This window comes from Acomys minous, assembly GCF_964271855.1.
Source record: "Acomys minous genome assembly, chromosome: 10".
NCBI classification, from domain to species: domain Eukaryota; kingdom Metazoa; phylum Chordata; class Mammalia; order Rodentia; family Muridae; genus Acomys; species Acomys minous.
The window spans coordinates 73,557,564-73,576,868 of NC_140491.1; the positions used below are offsets into that span (position 1 = coordinate 73,557,564).

A 19,305-nucleotide genomic window follows, 5' to 3' on the forward strand; every position below is an offset into this window, starting at 1 on the left:
ACACTTCAGGCAAAAAATGACAGGCATTGGGGAGCGGAGGCAGTGGCTGCCAGGAACAGCACTGGCTGACTAGAGGGTGAAGTCAGCAGGCCTTGTCACTGAGATGAGGAAGGGGAGTTGACCACTGCCGAGCTCTGGCTTGTCTAGTGGATGCTGATGTCTTCACTTGAGATAGGGAAAGCTGGCGGAGGGTACCAGGAGTTGGGGGTGTTCCTGATGACTCCAAAAGCTCAGTAGAGACCTGGGCCAGGTATGGATCTAAAAATGACCTATGTATCTGGAGGAAAATAGGCAGGGGCCCATGAGGGTCAGTATAGAGAGAGAACACAGAACATTCTATTGACTTCAGTTCCTGAAAAGAGTAGAGTGGTCTTGGCCTTGAGAACAGGGCCCTGGTGCCTCAGAGTCTTGATTGGCAGTAGCCATGGTGGGGACAGAGATGGGGACACTCACCTTGGCTGTTGTTTCTGTCCAGGTTTGGCAGCAAGGAGGAGTACATGGCATTTATGAATCAGTTCCTGGAGCATGAGTGGACCAACATGCAGCGCTTCCTGCTGGAGATCTCCAACCCTGAGACCCTTTCCAACACGGCAGGCTTCGAGGGTTACATAGACCTGGGCCGGGAGCTCTCCAGCCTGCATTCTCTGCTCTGGGATGCTGTGAGCCAGCTTGATCAGGTGCCTGGTGCCTGGGTTAGAGGGCGCATCCTCCAGGTTGGAGGGCTCACCTTTGCAACAGAGTCAGTGGGATACCTTCAGTCGCAGGGATCTCTGTGGATGAGTGCCAGGCTCACTCCTTAGCACTGGGCAGGGCCATTGGCATTGTGGACTGGGTCCAGGTCTACACCTGTGTGCTCAGCGCTCATGGCCAGGTACCACACGTGAATGCTCACTCCTTACCTAAGTGCTATAAGAAATGGGTCTGACTTAGTTGCTTTACTGAAAATGCTCTTGCTCCTGGTTCTGTAGCTACTGAGAAGGAAAAGATACTCCAAGGATTCTGTCTCTCCACATGTCAAATCAGATTTTGAGGACCTCTGTACAGCAAGAGCTTACAGTAGCATGCTGATACTGTATGCACAAGACACTGAATTTGGTCCCTAATTTAGAAAAGAAAAGAACTTTTTTGTTTGTTTGTTGTTGTTTTGTTTTTTTAAGTCAGGGTTTCTCAGTTTTAGTCCTGGCTGTCCTGGACTCACCTTGTAGACCAGGCTGGCCTTGACCTCACAGTGATCTGCCTGCCTCTGCCTCCTGAGTGCTGGGATTAAAGGCCAATTGCCATTGGCTGTCAGTGGACAGAACTAGTCCCTGAACTCCTGACATTGCTTCAGTCACTGGCCCAAGCAGCCCTCTCTAGCCTGCAGTCCTGAGTCCCCGGGAGCTCCAGCCCACTGTGTCCTGCCAGAACCACTTCTTAACTCGCCTTGCTTTCCAGGGCTCTAGGGCCTCACCTTACAAAAGTAACGACTGTTGACCCACGCGGGTCCCTTGCCTGTTGTCCCATCCCTAGAGGTACTTTGCCATGCTGTCCTGTAGACCGTCCTCACACGCAGGCACAAGCAGATGCAGCTCTATGTTTGCAGTTTGTTTTCAAGTGAGCACTTAACTGTGTGTGGCTGTCAGACCTGTCGTCCACTTCATGGGTGTCTTCCTACATCATGCTGTCCGGCACCATCTCTGGCCTTTCCTGGCAGCAGAATAATATCCTGTAGTGGGAGCACTGTTCATCTCACTGTCCCACCTCCTCACTGACTCCTCACTCTTGCTGTTGAAATTGCCGGGAGACAGTTTTGCTCACAGCTTCCTGCCTGCCTCCATTCCTGAGCCCATGAGCCAGTCACTGTCGGACGGGTCTCAGAACTAGGCAGGAAAGACAGAAAATGATCAGTGTAGCCATGCAAGTGATAGGGTGTGACAAGAATTTGAAGTGGGACTGTTGCCTCCGCAGCTCTGCTGTAGGGATTGCGGGCTCTTATTTCCACGGCTTTCCACTGCAAAGGAGGCGTCCTTCAGTTCAGGGAGGCCCTCTGCACATCTACGCTGTGATAGGGAGGGCCTAGGCACTGTCCTTTCTTGGGCCAGCACCCTGTGTCTGTTCTGGATCTGGCCTGTATCTACAGGCTGAGGGGTCAGAGCCACCCCCTTAATAAAGTAGATAGTTTGAAGGGCTCCCATATGCCTCTTGGGTAGGGTGAGAGGTTCCACACCAGTGTTGGGGGCAGACCTGTGATACCTTACCAGACTTTATGTGTCTGGCTGGTGGGGGCACAAGGCTTGGCATTTCTGTTACGTAGGTGACAACTGCCTTCTTCCATTTTTACAGAGCGTTGTGTCCAAACTGGGACCCCTGCCTCGTATCCTGAGGGATGTCCACACAGCACTGAGCACTCCAGGCAGTGGGCAGCTCCCTGGCACCAATGACCTGGCCTCCACACCAGGCTCTGGCAGCAGCAGTGTCTCAGCTGGGCTGCAGAAGATGGTGATTGACAATGACCTCTCCGGGTAAGAGCTGCCTGCTGTGTTGGGCAGAGTGGACCCTGCATGCAGAGTAGGCCCAACCCAGCCAAGGTGTCATGGGAAGAAATGGCGCCCATACAAGCACTCAGGACAAACCTAATGAGACCCCTAATGAGTGTGTGGAGTGAGCTGCCATTTGGGATAAGTCAGAGCAGGCTTCTCGGAGGAGGAGTGTTTATGCTTTTTGGAAAAGCGTCATTTCTGCTTCTGGGAAAGACTCAGAGTTGAGAACAAGCAAAGAGCTGAGAAGCCTGTTAGGGAACCTACCCCAAGTCCCTGAGGTGTTTCCACAAGACCTATGCTTGCTAAGCATACCCCTTTTTGCCGGACATGGTGGCACAAAAGTTGGGAGGCCGAGGCAGCTGCATTGCTATGAGTTTGAAGCCATCCTGGTCTACAGAGTGAGTTCTGGGATAGCCAGAGCCAGGTAGAGAGACCGTGTCTAGGAAGAGGGAGGGAGGGAGGGAGAAAGAAGACAAGAGAAGAGAAAGAAATGAGAGCCATTCTTATATTTCTGGAGTTTTAGAAAGTTGCCTGGCTGCAGGCTTTGAGATTCCCAGTCCCAGCTTTACTGAGCACTGAACCCCGACACAAGTACTCTGTGTACCTTAAACAGTAGAATAGGGGTGGGGGGGAGGTAAGGCGGGCGAGCCATTTTGTCAAACAAGTGCAGCGTTGGTCAGACCTCATGCTCCACTCCTCTCTGCCCCAAGCATGGGGACCACTCGTGAGGAAGGCTGGATCAGAGCAGGAGAGAGACCCGCTTTGGGTAGTAGTAGCCTCAGCTTTGAAGCAAGTGGAGAGAGACAGTGAGAGCCTGGCCTGAGGGTGTGGTCTGAAGAGGTGTCATCTCAAGGCTCCACCCTTAACCTGCCATGTGAGGAAGCAGAGTCTCCAGGCAACTCACAACTCACAACTGAGAGGCCACAAAGCAGTCTGGCATATGTGCCAAGGAGACCTGCTCTAGGCAGACATCTAGTTTCTCTTGCTTGGTCGTCTGCTCTTGTCCAGCCTTCCCTCCCCTGAGTGCTGTGGCCCTGAGTGGCTGTACTGTCTTGGGGACTGTTCACCTGCTGTCCAGTTGACTCTAGCACATCAGGCGCATTCCTGCTGCTGCTCACCCACAAACAGGCTGCAAGCCCTGTTTGCTTAGTGCCTCTTTCCTACACAGCCCACCTGGCCCCTCCACAGCCGTCCTTGATGTCTGGGAAGGTCCAGGGCTAAGCTGCAGGCAGGCTTGGAGTGGGGAAGCAGTCAGGGCCTTGGCAGAGCGAGGGAGGCTGTGGCCTGCAGCACAGATTCAGACCTGCCTGCTTGTCTCATGCCCTTGACAACTCCTCTGATACTGTTTTTTGCCAGGAATGTCAGCCCCCGCCTGCCACTCAGAAAGAGTGGCATCAGGAGGCAGGCCAGGGGAGGTTTCACTAGTCCCCCACTAGAGTTACTGGGCTGGCTAGGAACAGGAGGGGAGGCAGGGGGAGCTCCAGTAACTTTGAAAATGGCGTTTCAATTCAGAACCCAGGGAGAGCAGAGAACCTCTCCGCTCAGGGTTGGCAGCCATTGTCCCAAGATGCACCTGCAGGGCTGGTCCCTAAAGAGCAGATCTGTTGGAACAGCCTCAATGTCAGTGACCCTGGGACTCTTGGCCTCTCTGCCACCCAGCCGTGGCTGCGACCCCAGCTGAAGCTGCTGCCAGGCCCAGCAGATGGTGGTACTGTTGGTTTAGACCATGAGTCTGGACTCACGGTTCTTTTCCCCTTCTTTCCCTGTGTGTGCTTATTTCCCTGCAGTCTGATAGATTTCACCCGGTTACCGTCTCCAACCCCCGAAAACAAGGACTTGTTTTTTGTCACAAGGTCCTCCGGGGTCCAGCCCTCACCTGCCCGCAGCTCGAGCTACTCAGAAGCCAACGAGCCTGACCTGCAGATGGCCAACGGCAGCAAGAGCCTGTCCATGGTGGACCTTCAGGACGCCCGCACACTGGATGGGGAGGCAGGTTCCCCAGTGGGCCCCGATGCCCTACCTGCTGACGGGCAGGTGCCTGCAACTCAGCTCGTGGCTGGGTGGCCAGCCCGGGCAGCCCCAGTGAGTCTGGCAGGGTTGGCCACAGTGCGGCGGGCAGTGCCAACACCGACCACACCAGGCACCTCCGAGGGTGCACCAGGCCGGCCCCAGCTGTTGGCCCCACTCTCCTTCCAGAATCCTGTATACCAGATGGCGGCTGGCTTGCCGCTGTCACCCCGTGGCCTTGGTGACTCAGGCTCTGAGGGCCACAGCTCCCTGAGCTCTCACAGCAATAGTGAAGAGCTGGCAGCCGCTGCCAAACTGGGAAGTTTCAGCACTGCTGCAGAGGAGCTGGCAAGGCGGCCAGGTGAGCTGGCACGGAGGCAGATGTCACTGACTGAGAAGGGTGGCCAGCCCACAGTGCCGAGGCAAAACAGTGCGGGCCCTCAGCGGAGGATTGACCAGCCACCACCGCCACCACCACCACCTCCTCCTGCCCCCCGGGGCAGGACACCTCCTACTTTGCTGAGCACCCTACAGTACCCAAGACCCTCAAGTGGAACCCTGGCCTCAGCATCACCTGACTGGGCTGGCCCTGGCACCCGGCTGCGGCAGCAATCCTCCTCCTCCAAGGGAGACAGCCCAGAACTGAAGCCCCGCGCCATGCACAAGCAGGTCAGCACTGTGGGCGGGGCTCTTGGTCAGTCAGAAGTCAGGCTGTGCCATGCTCTTCCTCGGTCATTTCACCTCACTTGCACCCAGCTGTCATCCCATGCTGAATCGGGGGGGCTGTGTCCCGCCCCATCCACTGGCCCATGAACTCCTTTTTCTGGCAGTCAGGACCTCCAAGGCCTTAAGGAAAGCCAGGATCCTTTACCAGTTCCTCAGAGATAGGCTGGGTCAGGAAGCAAGGAGTATTTCTGTTCATGTCTAGTCATGCCTAGTAAAATTCTTACCTGAACCCCAAGGCCACCTGTCCTTCTGGCACCACTTCCTGAAGCACTCACACAGGCTGAGCCTACCTTGGACATAGCTACCAGGAGGGTGGCCCATCCTTGCCCCACAAAGGCTTCACCAGGATGGGCTAACGTGCAGTAGGTTGTCCACCTGTCAGCCAGGCTGCCATAGCACCTGATGGTTAGCAGAATGCAGTGCTCTGTGCCCACCTGGGCTCTCATCTAGCTCTGGCTGCTGTCTAGAAGGCTGATGTCCTTGAGTATGCGCTCAGGCATCAGAGGTCCACCCCCTTCCCACCTCTGGCTCCTAGTGACCGTCCCTGCCCCACCATCTCTACCTCCTCACAGCCCCTCACAGCTGTGTTTCATTGTAGGGCCCTTCACCCGTGAGCCCCAATGCCCTGGACCGCACAGCCGCTTGGCTCTTGACCATGAACGCGCAGTTGTTAGAAGACGAGGGCCTGGGCCCAGATCCCCCCCACAGGGATAGGCTAAGGAGTAAGGAGGAGCTCAGCCAAGCAGAAAAGGTAAACCTGGACCTAGACCTGGGCTGGGCGGGCAGTGCTGGGGTGGGGGTCTCGCCAGAGCCCTTAGTGGAGTGACAGTGCCGGCTCCTGCTCTGTCGTGCCAGTCCTCGCTGCCCCTGCCCACGTGGAGACTGCAGTGTGTAGAACTGGGAGGAAAGCGGCAAGACCTTAGCTTGGAGCCCAGGTTCCCATTACAGGATGCGCATGAGTTACCTGGGAGGGCCTGTGCGCAGCCTTGGGACATGGCTCGGAACTTGCTGCTGGCCATTTAAGGAGCTGAGGTTTGGGAACGAAGAGCCAGAGGCAGGGGTCCTATGGCTGCTAGGAGAGCTACCCACTCAGCTCCTTCCCCTGCGTGTAGGCTGCCTAGGGCTTAGGGAGGAACAGCGGAGTCACCAAGAGAAGGATTGAGGCCACACTTCTGGTGAGATGCTCCTTTCCTCCCAGGGGAGAAGTGGGTTCTAGGAGTTCCAGATCTCACCTCACCACATGGCTACCGTTTCTGGGGCAGTAGCGTGCTTTAGCTGCCCTCCTAAGTTCTGAGTAGTCATGGTGGCTGCCCTGGGTCCGTGGGCGGTCCTTACCTTTCCTAGGATACCAAGGTGCCAGAGTAAGACCCCACAGCAAACACTTCCCTTGGTGTCTCAGCCCGGAATCCTAGGCCAGCCTGCTGCAGCTTCATGGGCAGCCCCTTGGTCAGGGTGGCAATGTCCCTGGTGCCCCGACTTGAAGGGAGCCCATCTCCATGCTGCATTCGCTCCCTGCTACCACCCCTTGGCTCACTGCATCCACCTGCTTCCCCCAGTGTGTGAGGGGAGCCTGGGGACATGGAACATGGTGCTCACAGAGCCATGGCTAGGAGGACAGCAAGGAGGCCTAGCCTCCCCGCAGGCTCCCTTCCTCCTCCTCCTCCTCCTCCTCCCCACAGGCTGCCTCACATCTGGAGAGCCCAGCATACCTTGTTTTGCTTCCCCTCCTCCTTGCTCTCCCCTGCTGTCCCCAGTCCTGTGGCAGTCTGTCACATAGGGGTGGGGGTGGGGGACTGGGATCTCATCTTGTTGGGCATTGCTTCTCACAGGGCTTGTCTGAGCCTCACTGTCCCTCCTGTGGTGCTGCCTACCTCTCAGGGCACTGTCAGGCAGCTTCCTGTGTCCAGGGCTTTCTCTAAACAGGTGAAGGTTACAGGGCTGGAGACCTGGCTCAGTAGTTAAAGAACACTTGCTGCTCTTACAGAGGACTCAGGTTCAGTTCCCAGCACCCACATGGTGGCTAATAGCCATCTGAAACTGCAGTTCCCGGGGACCTGACACCCTCTTCTGACCTGAGGTGCACAAGTGCTGAATAGACTTGCTTATAGGCAAAACACTCACACATTTAAAAAATAAATCTCAAGTGTTCAAAAAGAAAGTTCGAGTTAAGCCTCAGTCTTTGAGGCTTGGGTTGAATCTTCACCCTGCTCCTGACTGCAGGTTGGACTGGGAGAGGCAGGGGCAGACCTTTGGCACCCAGGGGCTTGAGTGCTACCGTCACTGGGCTGTTCCCCTGATGAGGTTGTGCTCTGTCCTGGGTGCTGCTGGCCCATGGCCTGCTGCCCTGCTGGCAGGATCTGGCAGTGCTGCAAGACAAACTGCGGATCTCCACCAAGAAGCTGGAGGAATACGAGACTCTGTTCAAGTGCCAGGAGGAGACGACACAGAAGCTGGTTCTGGAGTACCAGGCGCGGCTGGAAGAGGGCGAGGAGCGCCTGCGGCGGCAGCAAGAGGACAAGGACATCCAGATGAAGGGCATCATCAGCAGGTGAGGTGGCCTGCCCACTGGTCCACAGAAGCCTCTGAGGGACAATAGGAAAGGCAGGTGCCCGAAGTGGGACAGTGGGCACACAGGGCAGGGGTAAGGCTTGTGTGGCCAGTGTCCACTCCTTGGAGGTCTGGAGCGCCTGACAGAAGCTGGGTTGTCTTTCCAAGCTCTAGGAGGAATTTGAAAGCTAGGTTTGAAATGCCAAGCAAGATAATGAGGAAGCCATTGAGGGCATGGAGGAGATAACACTTCTGGGTGTCAGTATGCCCACTGTGGGTAGGGAGCAGTTCGGGTGGGGAAGAAAGTACCAACATTGGGGTCTGTTGGGTTTCCTGTGTGTGATTTGTCTGAAGAGTTCTTGGCATCAGTTGGTTCTGGTGGGTAGCTCTTGCCTCTGTCTCTGCCCAGGGATGAGGTAGGTGTGTTATCCTTGGTGTCTGCACACAGGCAGTGCAGTATCTAAGCCACCCACTGAGTCCCAGTCCTAGCGCGTTCTACCTCACAGCAGTGCGGAAGGAGTGTGGGTCTATGGCCTGATCATTTGCCAAGACCTCAGACTGAGCAGGCGCGAGGTAGACAGGGAACTAACTCCCCCTTCGCTTTCTGCTCTGTCCACGGTGTAAACCCTGCCCAGATCACCCGTCCTGCCCTCCTAGTGCTTGTTTGCTGTGCTGTGCTTCTGTTCGTTACAGATGATTGGCAGGCGGAACCCAGGTAGCTGTGCACCTGCAGACTGCCTGACATCCCACTCTGCTCTGGGCTTCCCTTGAGCCTAGCCAAGACCCCTTGGATGAAACATCATCAGGACAGTTGGGTCTCTATGTCCTGGCTGCTCCTTCGCCTACTTGCTTGTGTTATTCTATGTGTTTCTGAGGAGCCATGCTGAGCTGTCTAATCATGGGTCTTCTGTTTGTTTTATTTCTGTTGGTTTTTGCGTTATTGACACTTTTAGTCTTGGGTAGGTGTCCTTTTAGGATTATTATGTACTATTAACAAACTGACCTTTTAAATTATAGTCTTTGCCCATCTTATTTGTGATGTAGCCGCGCTAGCTTACTCTGACCAGTGTTAGCATGGTGTATCATCTTCTGCCCTGTGTATATACTTTTTTGAGACAGAGTTTTTCTGTGTAGCCTTGACTGTCTTGAACTCACTTTGTAGACCAGGCTGGCCTCAAACTCACAGCGATCACCTGCCTCTGCCTCCCGAGTGCTGGGATTAAAGGTGTGGCCACCGCCTGGCCATGCTCTGTATACTTTTAAACCACTGTTGAGTCCATTTTTACTTCTATAACAAGACGCTTCCACTGGGTAATTATAAACAAGAGACGTGTGCTGCTCACCGTTTGGAAGGTTGCCATGTCTGCAGATTTAGTGAAGCTGTCTTTCACAGACGATGCCTTGGTGCTATGTCTTTAGGGGCAAGCTTCTTTGGTAAGGGCACTAACCCTGCTCTTGAAGACAGAAATGCCTTGTGACCTAGTCACTTCCCAGAGGACAGCTGCTAGCACCGTAGAGGCTAAGTTTCAGTGCACACACATTTCAGACGGTAGCACCAGTCTTTGTGCACAGAGTTTATATTACAGGTTCCTGTTGTGGGATCTGTTTATTACCTAACAATTTATGCCTTTTGATTGGAGTGTTTAATCCATTCACTCTCAATGTGATTGTTGTTAAGCCATGGCTGGCTTCCTGTTTGAAGCAGTTCTTGCCTTCCTTGGACTCTATCTTTTATTCCCTAGCATCTCTCCTATTGGCTCCCATGCTGTATCTCCCCAAGGTTTTGGGTGTTAGTTGGCAGGTTTCCCTCAGTGGGCAGATACTAAGTGCGCCAGGCTTTGCAGACCCCGTGATCTCACTGCTCCATCTCATCTGCTGTTACAGCAGCGCTGTGTGATGTGAAGGTTTACAGGAGGCAGTGGCTTCATTGACCTCTCCCCTGGCTGCTGCAATGGCAGGAGCATTGCCCTACGTAGTCTGCTTTTTCTCCAGCTGTTTTTAAGGTACCTTTCTTGGGCTAGAGCAGTGGTCATTGTTGGAATGCTTACCTGACGTGCACAGGCCCTAGGTTGGATTCTTTTGTTTTGGTTTTTGGTTTTTCAAGACAGAGTCTCTCTGTGCTAGCCTTGGCTGTCCTGGACTCACTTTGTAGACCAGGCTAGCCTTGAACTCACAGCAATCTCCGCCTGCCTCTGCCTCCCTTGTGCTGGGATTAAAGGCTTGCGCCACCACGCCCGGCTCCTAGGTTGGATTCTTAATACTGAAAGTTTCTAAATTTTATTTACACTTGTGGTGGGGATGTATGTGTGTGGCACATTTGTGCCACTGGGGGGGGGGAAGTTAGGTGTGGAGTTGTGTGTATATAGGTCAGAGGACAACGTGTGTGTGTGTGTGTGTGTGTGTGTGTGTGTGAGAGAGAGAGAGAGAGAGAGATAGAGACAAAGAGAGAGACACAGAGAGAGAGGAGAGAGAGAGAGGGGGGGAGAGAGAGAGAGAGGGAGAGAGAGAGAGAGGGAGAGAGAGAGAGGGAGAGAGAGAGGGAGAGAGAGAGAGAGGGGGGGGAGAGAGAGGGAGGGAGAGAGAGGGAGAGAGAGAGACAGAGAGAGAGAGAGGGAGAGAGAGAGGGAGAGGGAGAGAGAGAGGGGGAGAGAGAGAGGGAGAGAGAGAGAGGGAGAGAGAGAGGGAGAGAGAGAGAGGGGGGGGAGAGAGAGGGAGGGAGAGAGAGGGAGAGAGAGAGACAGAGAGAGAGAGAGGGAGAGAGAGAGGGAGAGGGAGAGAGAGAGGGAGAGACGGAGAGAGAGAGGGGGGGGGGACTCTTCACTGTGGTTTCTGGAGCTTAAGCTCAGGTCATTAAGCTTGTGTGACGAGTGCTTTTGCTCATTGAGCCAGCCATCCAATCCTCCCAGTATTTTTTCATTAAATATTGCCAACAGTCTCGTTGTGCAGCCTGACTGGCATGGTTTTTATATATATATATATATAACATGCCTGGTGTGATTTTCTTGCGTTAGCTCTTCTTAGATCTGTAGGTGTATGATTCTGCTTCCTAGTTTTTTCTGTGACACCTGTCACCTCTCTGCGCAGGTCAGTGGCTGCTCTACACTGTCTCCCAGTTTTGTTGTTGTTTTGTTTTCTTCCTTCTCTTTCTCTTTTCTTTTCTATGTACGGGTGATTTGCCTGTGCACATGTCTGTGCCTGTACCCAAGGAGGTCAGATGAAGGCATCGTATCTCCTGAACTGGAGTCACAGGAGCTTGTGAGCCAGCGTGGGCTGCTGGGAACTGGACGCAGGTCCTTTGCAAGAGCAGCAGTGGTCACAGCTGCTGAGCCATCTGCTCAAAACAAAGAAAATGGTTTTCTTTTTCCAGTGTTGCCTGAGTTTTGTTTTACATACATTTTCCTATGACTGGGTGAGGACTGAACCCGGGGCCTTGTGCAGGCTAGACAGTTCTCTGCAACTGAGTCAAAACGCTCTCAATAAATTTCCTGGGCTCTCCTAGAACTTGCTGTGATCCCTACCTCAGTCTCCCAGGTAGCTGCGATTCCAGCCTGGTCCACATGAGAGGCTTTCTGTGTGGCCTGAAGTGGCAGGCGGTGATCTGTATGCGAGCTGCCACTCCTCTCTGCCTCACGTGTAGTTTTCATCTCTAGAGTTGCATTGTGAAGTAAATGTCTTCTATTTTTTTCTCATGCTTAAAATGTGTGTCTTAGAATTGCACATAGTGGTGTACGCATTTATTGCCGCACTCTGGGCGGCAGAGGCAGGCGGATCTCAGTGAGTTTGAAGCCAGCCTGGTCTACAAAGCAAGTCCAAGGCAGCCAAGGCTACACAGAGAACTCCTGTTCCAAAAACAAAAATGTGTCTTTTAGGCGTATAGAATGGCTGTATAGTCATTATTTTATTGGCGTCACCTACTAGTTCTGTCATCTGACTTCTGACCTTTTTTCTCACTAGTTTTCTCCTGGTTATGGATTTAATTTCCTTACATCTCTGTATCCTTGGCAGCTCTGGTGAGCTCCCAGGCATTGTGACTTTCACACGAATTGATGGTGGGGGTCATCTGTGTAAGGACTTGTGTGGCATATGCTCTGGAATATCGCGACTCTCCTGGCAGTCAGCTGCATCCTCAGGCTCATTTTGGAACTTAGGCCTGAAGGCCTTCAGACGTGGCCTCATTTGCCTGTATCATGCATAGGTGCCCTCCCAGAATCCTTCACAGCCCCTTATGGCAGCCATCTTCCCCAGCGTGTAGCTGGCGGATGTTCTCAGCTTGAAGGGCAGAGTTAGGATTCCTACAGAGACTTGAGAGCAGTTAGTAGGGTCCATCTCTGCCTGGGGCTCTGCCCTATAGATCCTCCACCTTGCTGCCATCATCCCTGTGTGTGAGCTGTCCCACCACAGCAGCTGTGCAGGCTGTAGTTACAGGCCTAGTGTGCTGTCCCTGGCATTCTGACTCCCAGAAGGGAAAAGACAGAGCTTCCCTCATCATGGTGCCCACAACACCTAGGAAACATGATGGGGAGGCGGGGGGGGGGGGGGGGGCAGTGGGCCTCGAGCCGTCCAGGGTCAGCTTTGTATTCCCTGCCACAGATCCTGTGACACAGCATTCCTTGGGTCTTGGAAATGCACTGGGCTGGAGATAGCCCCTCCGTAGCGCTGACAGGGTTTCCACAAGCCCTGCCTCTAGGCACCTCCTCCTGGTGCACCTGACCATCACTGGCTCTGCTTACAGGTTGATGTCTGTGGAAGAGGAACTGAAGAAGGACCATGCTGAGATGCAGGCAGCTGTAGACTCCAAACAGAAGATCATTGATGCCCAGGTTGGGGCTCTGGCCACAGTGTTAGAGAGCTTGGGGGTGTGGTTGGCTTCTCTGTCATTCTTGGTAACACTTCATTGTGACGGCCAAGGACCAGGCGCCAAGGCCTCTCTGCCTTGAAGGTGCTGACCAGTAGGACTTGGTAGGAGCAGAGTCGACAGGACTTGGGGAGGTGAAAGCAAGCTAACAGAGGGACTCTGGCCCCCACGTCCATCTCCTCCAAATGCCCCCAAGAATTTGCAGGTTTGCCAGGGTGGTGGTGGCACATGCCTATAATCACAGCATTTGGGGAGGCAGAGGCAGGCAGATCTCTGGGAGTTCAAGGCTACACTGATCTGCAAAGCGAGTCTAGGACAGCCAAGGCTACACAGAGAAAACTTGTCTTGAAAAACAAAAACCAAACAAACAGAAAAGAGTTGGCAGGTTTGTACACAGCCTGGGAAGGAGCTCTGGGTGTTTGACATGCATGGAAACAAGCCCCCCCCCCCCCACCTTTGAGCCGTAGGTGCCCACCGCTCCACGTTCATACCGTGTAAGGGTAAAACCTTCCCCACGTGCCCCCAGCCACTCCGCAGCCTGGGGCCTTTCCCACACTTGGCGCTTACACAACCAAGTCTTTCTGCGTCTTTTGCCTAGCGTGGCCCTCTCTGCCAGCTAGAGCTCATTCCATGTCCCACTAATGCCCTCTTTGCCCACAGGAAAAACGCATCGCCTCACTGGATGCTGCCAATGCCCGCCTCATGAGCGCCCTCACGCAGCTGAAAGAGAGGTACAGCATGCAAGCCCGTAACGGCGTCTCCCCCACCAACCCTACCAAATTGCAGATTACTGAGAACGGCGAGTTCAGAAACAGCAGCAATTGTTAACCTGCCTGAGGAGAGGGGGACTGTGGTGGCCCGGGACAGGGTCTCGGTCGGGAGGCTCCCCCACAGTTGCAGACTAGCCTGCAGTGGAGGGAGCACAAGACTGATGGAGTGTGAGACTGAGGGCACAGCGGCCCTTCTCCTCTCTGCCCACCTGAACAGCGGGTTTGGGTAGAGGCAGCAGAGACTGCACACTGGGGAGCGGGGGACAGCCTGGAGGGAGGCCTGCCGAATGTGTCTGTTGGTTGTTGAATTTGGTATGCGTCACTTTTTCCTCCTGACAGCCAGGTGCATGTCCCCCTTGCCCTTTGCCAGGGAGGGAGCTACCTGGCGAGGGCTCACGTAAGATCCAGGGCCACTCCTACAGGTCCCCTTGGCCCCTGGGACCCAGTGGAGTAATTGGTAGGCAGAGTGACCCCTGCTCCCCTCTGCCCTGAGCCCTGCCACTGCATGCAGCCCGTCAGGGACCCTTCCTGGCCATGCAGAAGTGAAGAACAGAACCTTGGTCCTGGCCTGTCCCAGACTCTCCACCTCCGTCCCTTCCTAAGTTGCATTGCCAAACACAAGTGAGCAGTGCACTCTGTCTGCTGGGGCCTCGTACTTGTGGGAGGATCCACAGCGTCCCACACTTCACATGTGGGCCTGCCTCATGCTCTTGGACTCCCAGACACCAGAGAGCACCATGCATTGCAGCTGCCTTCTCCAGGGTCCCAGTGCACCCCAGCACGGTGGCCCTGTAGGAAGTGGCCAGCTGGCGCTCACCCTGCCAAGGTGATCTCTTTTCTCTGATGGTTTGAAAGAAAAACTCTAAAGCCTGCAGGCCCTGAGAAGGTGGATAACTGTGATTTTTTTTCCTTTCACAGTATGCATTAGAAACAAAAGCCCGCTTGCTCGCTTGCTGGAACACAGGGGCCTTTTAAATTGAGCGTGCGCACTGCATGGGAAATAGCGGCCCTGGAGGATGTTAGACTTGCTCCCTCTCCAAGACAGCAGCAGCCTGCACCAGGCCCCGTGTGTGCAGTCGCCTCTCCTCACCCTCCCAGGCCCAGCCAAGGACCCAGGCACTGCAGGCAGGGAGGGGCACACCCCACAGCTGGGGCTGGTTTCCCCAGCTCTAGGCTGTTCTGTAGCATATCTGCCCCTCCCTCCCCCCTTTTGTGGGACAGAGATGGGCAGGAATTTGGGTCTCTCGGGTCCCCATCTGTTCCCACACCCTAGATTCCAAGCCCTGGTTCTGAGTCACCTAGGGCAGGAGCTAGGGCCTCTGCCCAGACAACAGAATGGGGCTAGGCCACCTGCACTTAGCTCCTAGAGTCTTCATAAGGAAGGGTGGAAGTCCTGGAGGTGTGGCCCAGCCATGGTGCACCCCATCTTCAGCCCATGGACAGGCAAGGGTAAAGGGTAGATACCCTGGGACATGCTTTCAGTTGCAACCTACAACCCAGTTAGGCTGCAGACAAACGCTGGGAGAGAGGGCGTGGCCATCAAGGGTCAGACCTCAGGAAGGAAGGACGTGGGGCTGAGGTCCTGCCACTGCCCTTCCTGCCCCACTCCTATCCACACCCCTGCGCCTCTGCATTTCAGCCAGGGTAGCCTCTTGAGTGGGGCCTGGCCTGGCCTGGCCTGGGTCTTGCCCCTCCACTGCCCAGGGAACCCTGTTTTCCTCCCCACCCACACTCTCGCCCATGCCTCGTAAAGTGACCTCTGTCTGAGCGCCTCCTAGCAATATGGGGAGGTCCCCAGGCCTGGACAGGAGGGCGCAGGGCCAGATGCAATGGCCCCTCTGGCGGGGTTGTTAGCTCTCAGGCCGAGAGCCTTATTTACCTAGTGCAAAAACTGTAAAAGTGTACAGACTCTCCACAGATTTTTATCTTAATTGCAAGTCTGCCGATTTTTGTAAATGTTCTTGGTGTTCGACTGTAATGGAACTATTTCACCCAAGGGATGTACATAGTCCTAAAGTCCTGGTGCTGCGAGGGCTGGCCGGGACCGCTGCTCTCACGGTTGATATTCTAGCTTAGAGAACGGTGCTGGGCAGGACAGCGAGCTTTGCAGTCTAGGTGTCTGTCTTTTTTCTGCCTGGGGCACAGATTTGTTGGCTTTGCAGCATGCTGGTGGGGTGGGAGGCTGAGGGGGCACCTGCCCCAACGGGGCCAGTAAAGCATCCTCCTGACCACAGCCTTGCGGCTGAGCTCTGCCTACAGCAAGGGCTGGAGTTGCCAGAGGCCCCAAGGGAAAGGTGGCCCTACTCTGGGAAGACCCTGGCCACTGACACCCGGGCTCTGCTGGGGAGAGCAGCCCCTCCTCTGCCAACACAGACACCTGGCCTTTCTGCTCAACTTGTATGTTAGGGTGAAGGAAACTGCCAAACTTCGTTTGAGCCAAGATCTCTGCCCAGAAGTGGCAATGGGGACCAGGGCCAGCTCCATGTGCACCCCAGCACCTGCCCGAGGGGTACCACACCCTCACACCCGTACGTCTGGGAGCCAGACTGTCCAGGGAACCAGCCCCTCTTTTCTATATACTCAGCCACAAGGCTATCCCTCTTCCCCCATGTGCCCAGCTCCTCCCCCTTTTGTAAGTATGTGAAAAGGAAAAAATGCAAATGTCAAGAGTCGGCTGGAGCCCTTCCTCCAGCCGTGACTTTTAACCATGTAATAATGTACAGAGAAGGTGTTGATGTTCGAAGACTCTGTGTGGCTGTGCAATTTCTGTACATTTGCAATTAGAAATATTAAAGATTTATTTAGCTATTTTAAGCCTGACTCGCCTCTATTCACCTGTGTCTTGGGTTACCTATGGGTAACTGAGCTGATACTGTTAGTTTCCAGCCATGAGACCCCTAGCTGGGGGACCCGGGATCACCCCTTCTCTCTGTTGATCAGCCTGTACTGGGGAGTGGAGCCTCTGACCTCGTAAAGACCCTCCTGACACCCCCTCCACACACACATGCTGGGGACCCCATTGATTCCTGGGGGCTTGAGTAGCTGCCGCGCCTCTGCCACAGAGCTCTGGGTCGAGCTCTGCCCAAGGTTACCAGCCAGCAAAGACTAAGGCTGGCTGTCCCCCGTGTCCAGTGCTTGAAAGGCCAATTCAGCTTCTTCACGATCAGACTGACCTGAGCTAGGAGTGGACTTGCCTGAAAGCACTGTTAGCCATGCCCCCTGAATGAGTTCCTTGCATCCCTGGTGTTGCCCAGCATCTGTCAGCATTTGGGGGTCCCATCTTGTGATATGTTAACCCGGGATTAAACACAAGCAGCCCAGCTCTACAGGGACAAGAACACCCACAAGCCCAGGACAAACTTAAAACAAAACAAAACAAAACACCCACCCCAGAACCCCTAAAATAAAAGTTTTAAGGACTTTTAATAAGCAAGGGTACATCAAGGGTCACCCTAGTGAGAACCTGCCTTTGTTGGGTTGTAATTGGGAAATTACCACAGTTTGCTAACTGAGCCGTAGAGAAATTACCTGTCCAGAGGCCAGTTTAGGCTACGATGAGAAACTGTATAAAAACCGAATAAGTAAACAGATACACCACCAGAAGAAGAAGAAAAAAAATTTTTTTAAGGAAATGAATCTTGTAGTTAAATGAGTACTCTTGATCACGTGGTTTGTTTCCTCCCCAAACATTGCACTGACGAGATGAATGTGGGAGGAGGACAGTGAAGGTAACAGAATCGGTTAATGTCAGCTGGGAGCTGATGACAAAGGCTTGCTTGCCCCCATGCTCTCCCCAGAGGCTTATGTGGGGGCCCCCAAGCCCAGACATCCATATATGCTGTGCCGTCAGAGCCAGGACACCTCGCTGGAAGCAGAGCCCTGCCCCCCCCCCCCATAGCCAGGAAAGGGGGAGGGGACCTGTCCGCAGTGGGTGCCTCTTCCCTCTGCTCATAGCCCTTCGCTCCCTTCAGAGAGCTGTGTAGATGTTTCCTCAATGAAAAGACTGAGTCACAGCACTACTGTCCCAGACCACGTCTGTGCCTGTGCACATGCATCTCCACATGTGTAGCCAAGGACCCTGAGGCAGTTTGAAGGAAGCCTGCCGTCTGTCAGTGAGTGCCTGAACCAGGAACCACAGCGGATGACACTTGGACCCAGTGTGGGAAACACTGGAGAAGAGGGGACTGCAATGTACAGAAGAACAAAGTCCCTTTCCAGAGACAGCAGGGCCCTTGTCATACCATCCACTCCCTGTAGATGATGTCACTTTTATTTTTTCTTTTTCAAGACAGGGTTTCTCTGTGTAGCCTTGGCCGTCCTGGACTCTCTTTGTAGACCAGGCTGGCCTTGAACTCAAGAGTGATGGGCCTGCCTCTGCCTCCTGAGAGCTGGGATTAAAGGCGTGCGCCACCACCCCTGGCCCATGTGCGTCACCACATGGAGAGCCAACTCACTGCCCCCCCGAACTTCACTGTCCCCAGAGCCATGTGCCCACTTGGTATCCTCACTTGATGATTTCACAGGCATCAAACTTGGTTTTCTGAAACAGAGTTACTGACCTTGGTGCCTCTTCTCAGTTTCCAGTCCCCCCCTCCCCCCACACACACAAATGTTCCAATGTTTCTATCATTTGTTCAGGCCAAGTACTAAATGTGATTTCTTTTAAATGTGAATTTTTGATTCTTGGGCTTTAACGGAGAATGATGTTCCTGATCCATTCTGAGTGAAAGTAAGTAGTCGATCAGTGTGCCCTCGTTCTCTTAAAGAAAAGCCAATAAATGCCACCACAGGCAAACACCTCCCACTGGGGAGGGGGGAAAGGAACTTACATGTTCTACTTTATATCCCTTTGTGTTGTTTGAATATTTTACAGCCAGTTTTATTTCTCGTTTTGATACAGAGCCATTTAAAAATAAATAAAACATACCCAATATAATGAAACGCTATGCAGCCATTAAATTTGTAGAAGAATAATAAATGACATTGAAAGATGTAAATAATGTATTAAGTGTAAACGCTGATAACAGAATTATATGTCCAGGAGGGTTCCGGTTTAGCTTCTAAACCATGTTCCCAAAAACACCTGGATTGGAAGATGGCAGTTGTTAGGTCAGAGCTTGAGAGTGGGCGTTGAGTCTTAATGGCTATTGATCGGCAGCATGGTCTTAGTATTATGGGAAAGCCCTTTCATTCTTAGTCTCCTCACTATAAAAGGAGGATGGCAGTATCTGCACTTTAGGGAGGTCTTCTGGGAGGGTGTACAGTTGAGGCACAAACAGGTCCTCTCTAGTCATACCATAGGAGTGTTAAGCGTTCTCCAGGGCTAGAGAGATGGCTCTCTGGCTAAGCGCACATCCTGCCCCGCCCCCACACCAGGCACTGCACAGACACCTGTAACTCCAGCGCCAGAGGCTTCAACACCCCCTTCCAGATTCTGCACGCACATGTGTGGGCACACACACAATTAAAAATAGGTTTATTTTTCAATTTTGTTTTTCTTTTGGGTGGTTCAAGACCAGGGTTTCTCTGTGTGGCCCTAGCTGTCCTGGAATTCACTCTGTAAATTAGCCTGGCCTTGAGCTCAGAGATCTGCCTGCCCCTGCCTCCCAAGTGCTGGCTAAAAATGAAACCTTTTTAAAAGAATAATTTCCTGGGGGCTGAGGAGATGGCTAAAGAGCATTGTCTGCTCTTTCAAAGAACCTGGGTTCAATTCCCAGCACCCACAGGGCAGTTTGCAACAGTCTGTAACTCCAGTTCCAAGGAATCTGACACCCTCATACCAATGCATTGTTTCCCAATAAAACCTTAAAATCATACTTAGGATCATTAAAGAGATGAATGCCAAGATATTGATAAAATGTTGACCTATGGATGCTAAGTG

At 53.5% G+C, this 19,305-nt stretch overlaps 1 protein-coding gene across 13 annotated transcripts in view; it reads left to right on the forward strand.

Annotated features, from left to right (window-relative positions):
• Positions 1 to 16,238, forward strand: part of DAB2IP (DAB2 interacting protein) — a 178,387-nt gene extending 162,149 nt beyond the window's left edge. For 10 of the 13 annotated variants that reach the window (XM_084798135.1, XM_084798133.1, XM_084798127.1 and 7 more), the window contains 7 exons: positions 476 to 677; positions 2,323 to 2,501; positions 4,307 to 5,195; positions 5,851 to 6,003; positions 7,607 to 7,800; positions 12,532 to 12,619; positions 13,315 to 16,238. In XM_084798135.1, coding sequence (XP_084654261.1) covers positions 476 to 677; positions 2,323 to 2,501; positions 4,307 to 5,195; positions 5,851 to 6,003; positions 7,607 to 7,800; positions 12,532 to 12,619; positions 13,315 to 13,482 — 1,873 coding nt within the window. In that variant the 3' untranslated portion in view covers positions 13,483 to 16,238. The remainder of the gene's footprint in view (positions 1 to 475; positions 678 to 2,322; positions 2,502 to 4,306; positions 5,196 to 5,850; positions 6,004 to 7,606; positions 7,801 to 12,531; positions 12,620 to 13,314) is intronic. The other 3 variants (XM_084798132.1, XM_084798130.1, XM_084798134.1) reach the window with 3 other exon arrangements.
• Positions 16,239 to 19,305: the final 3,067 nt, after the last annotated feature.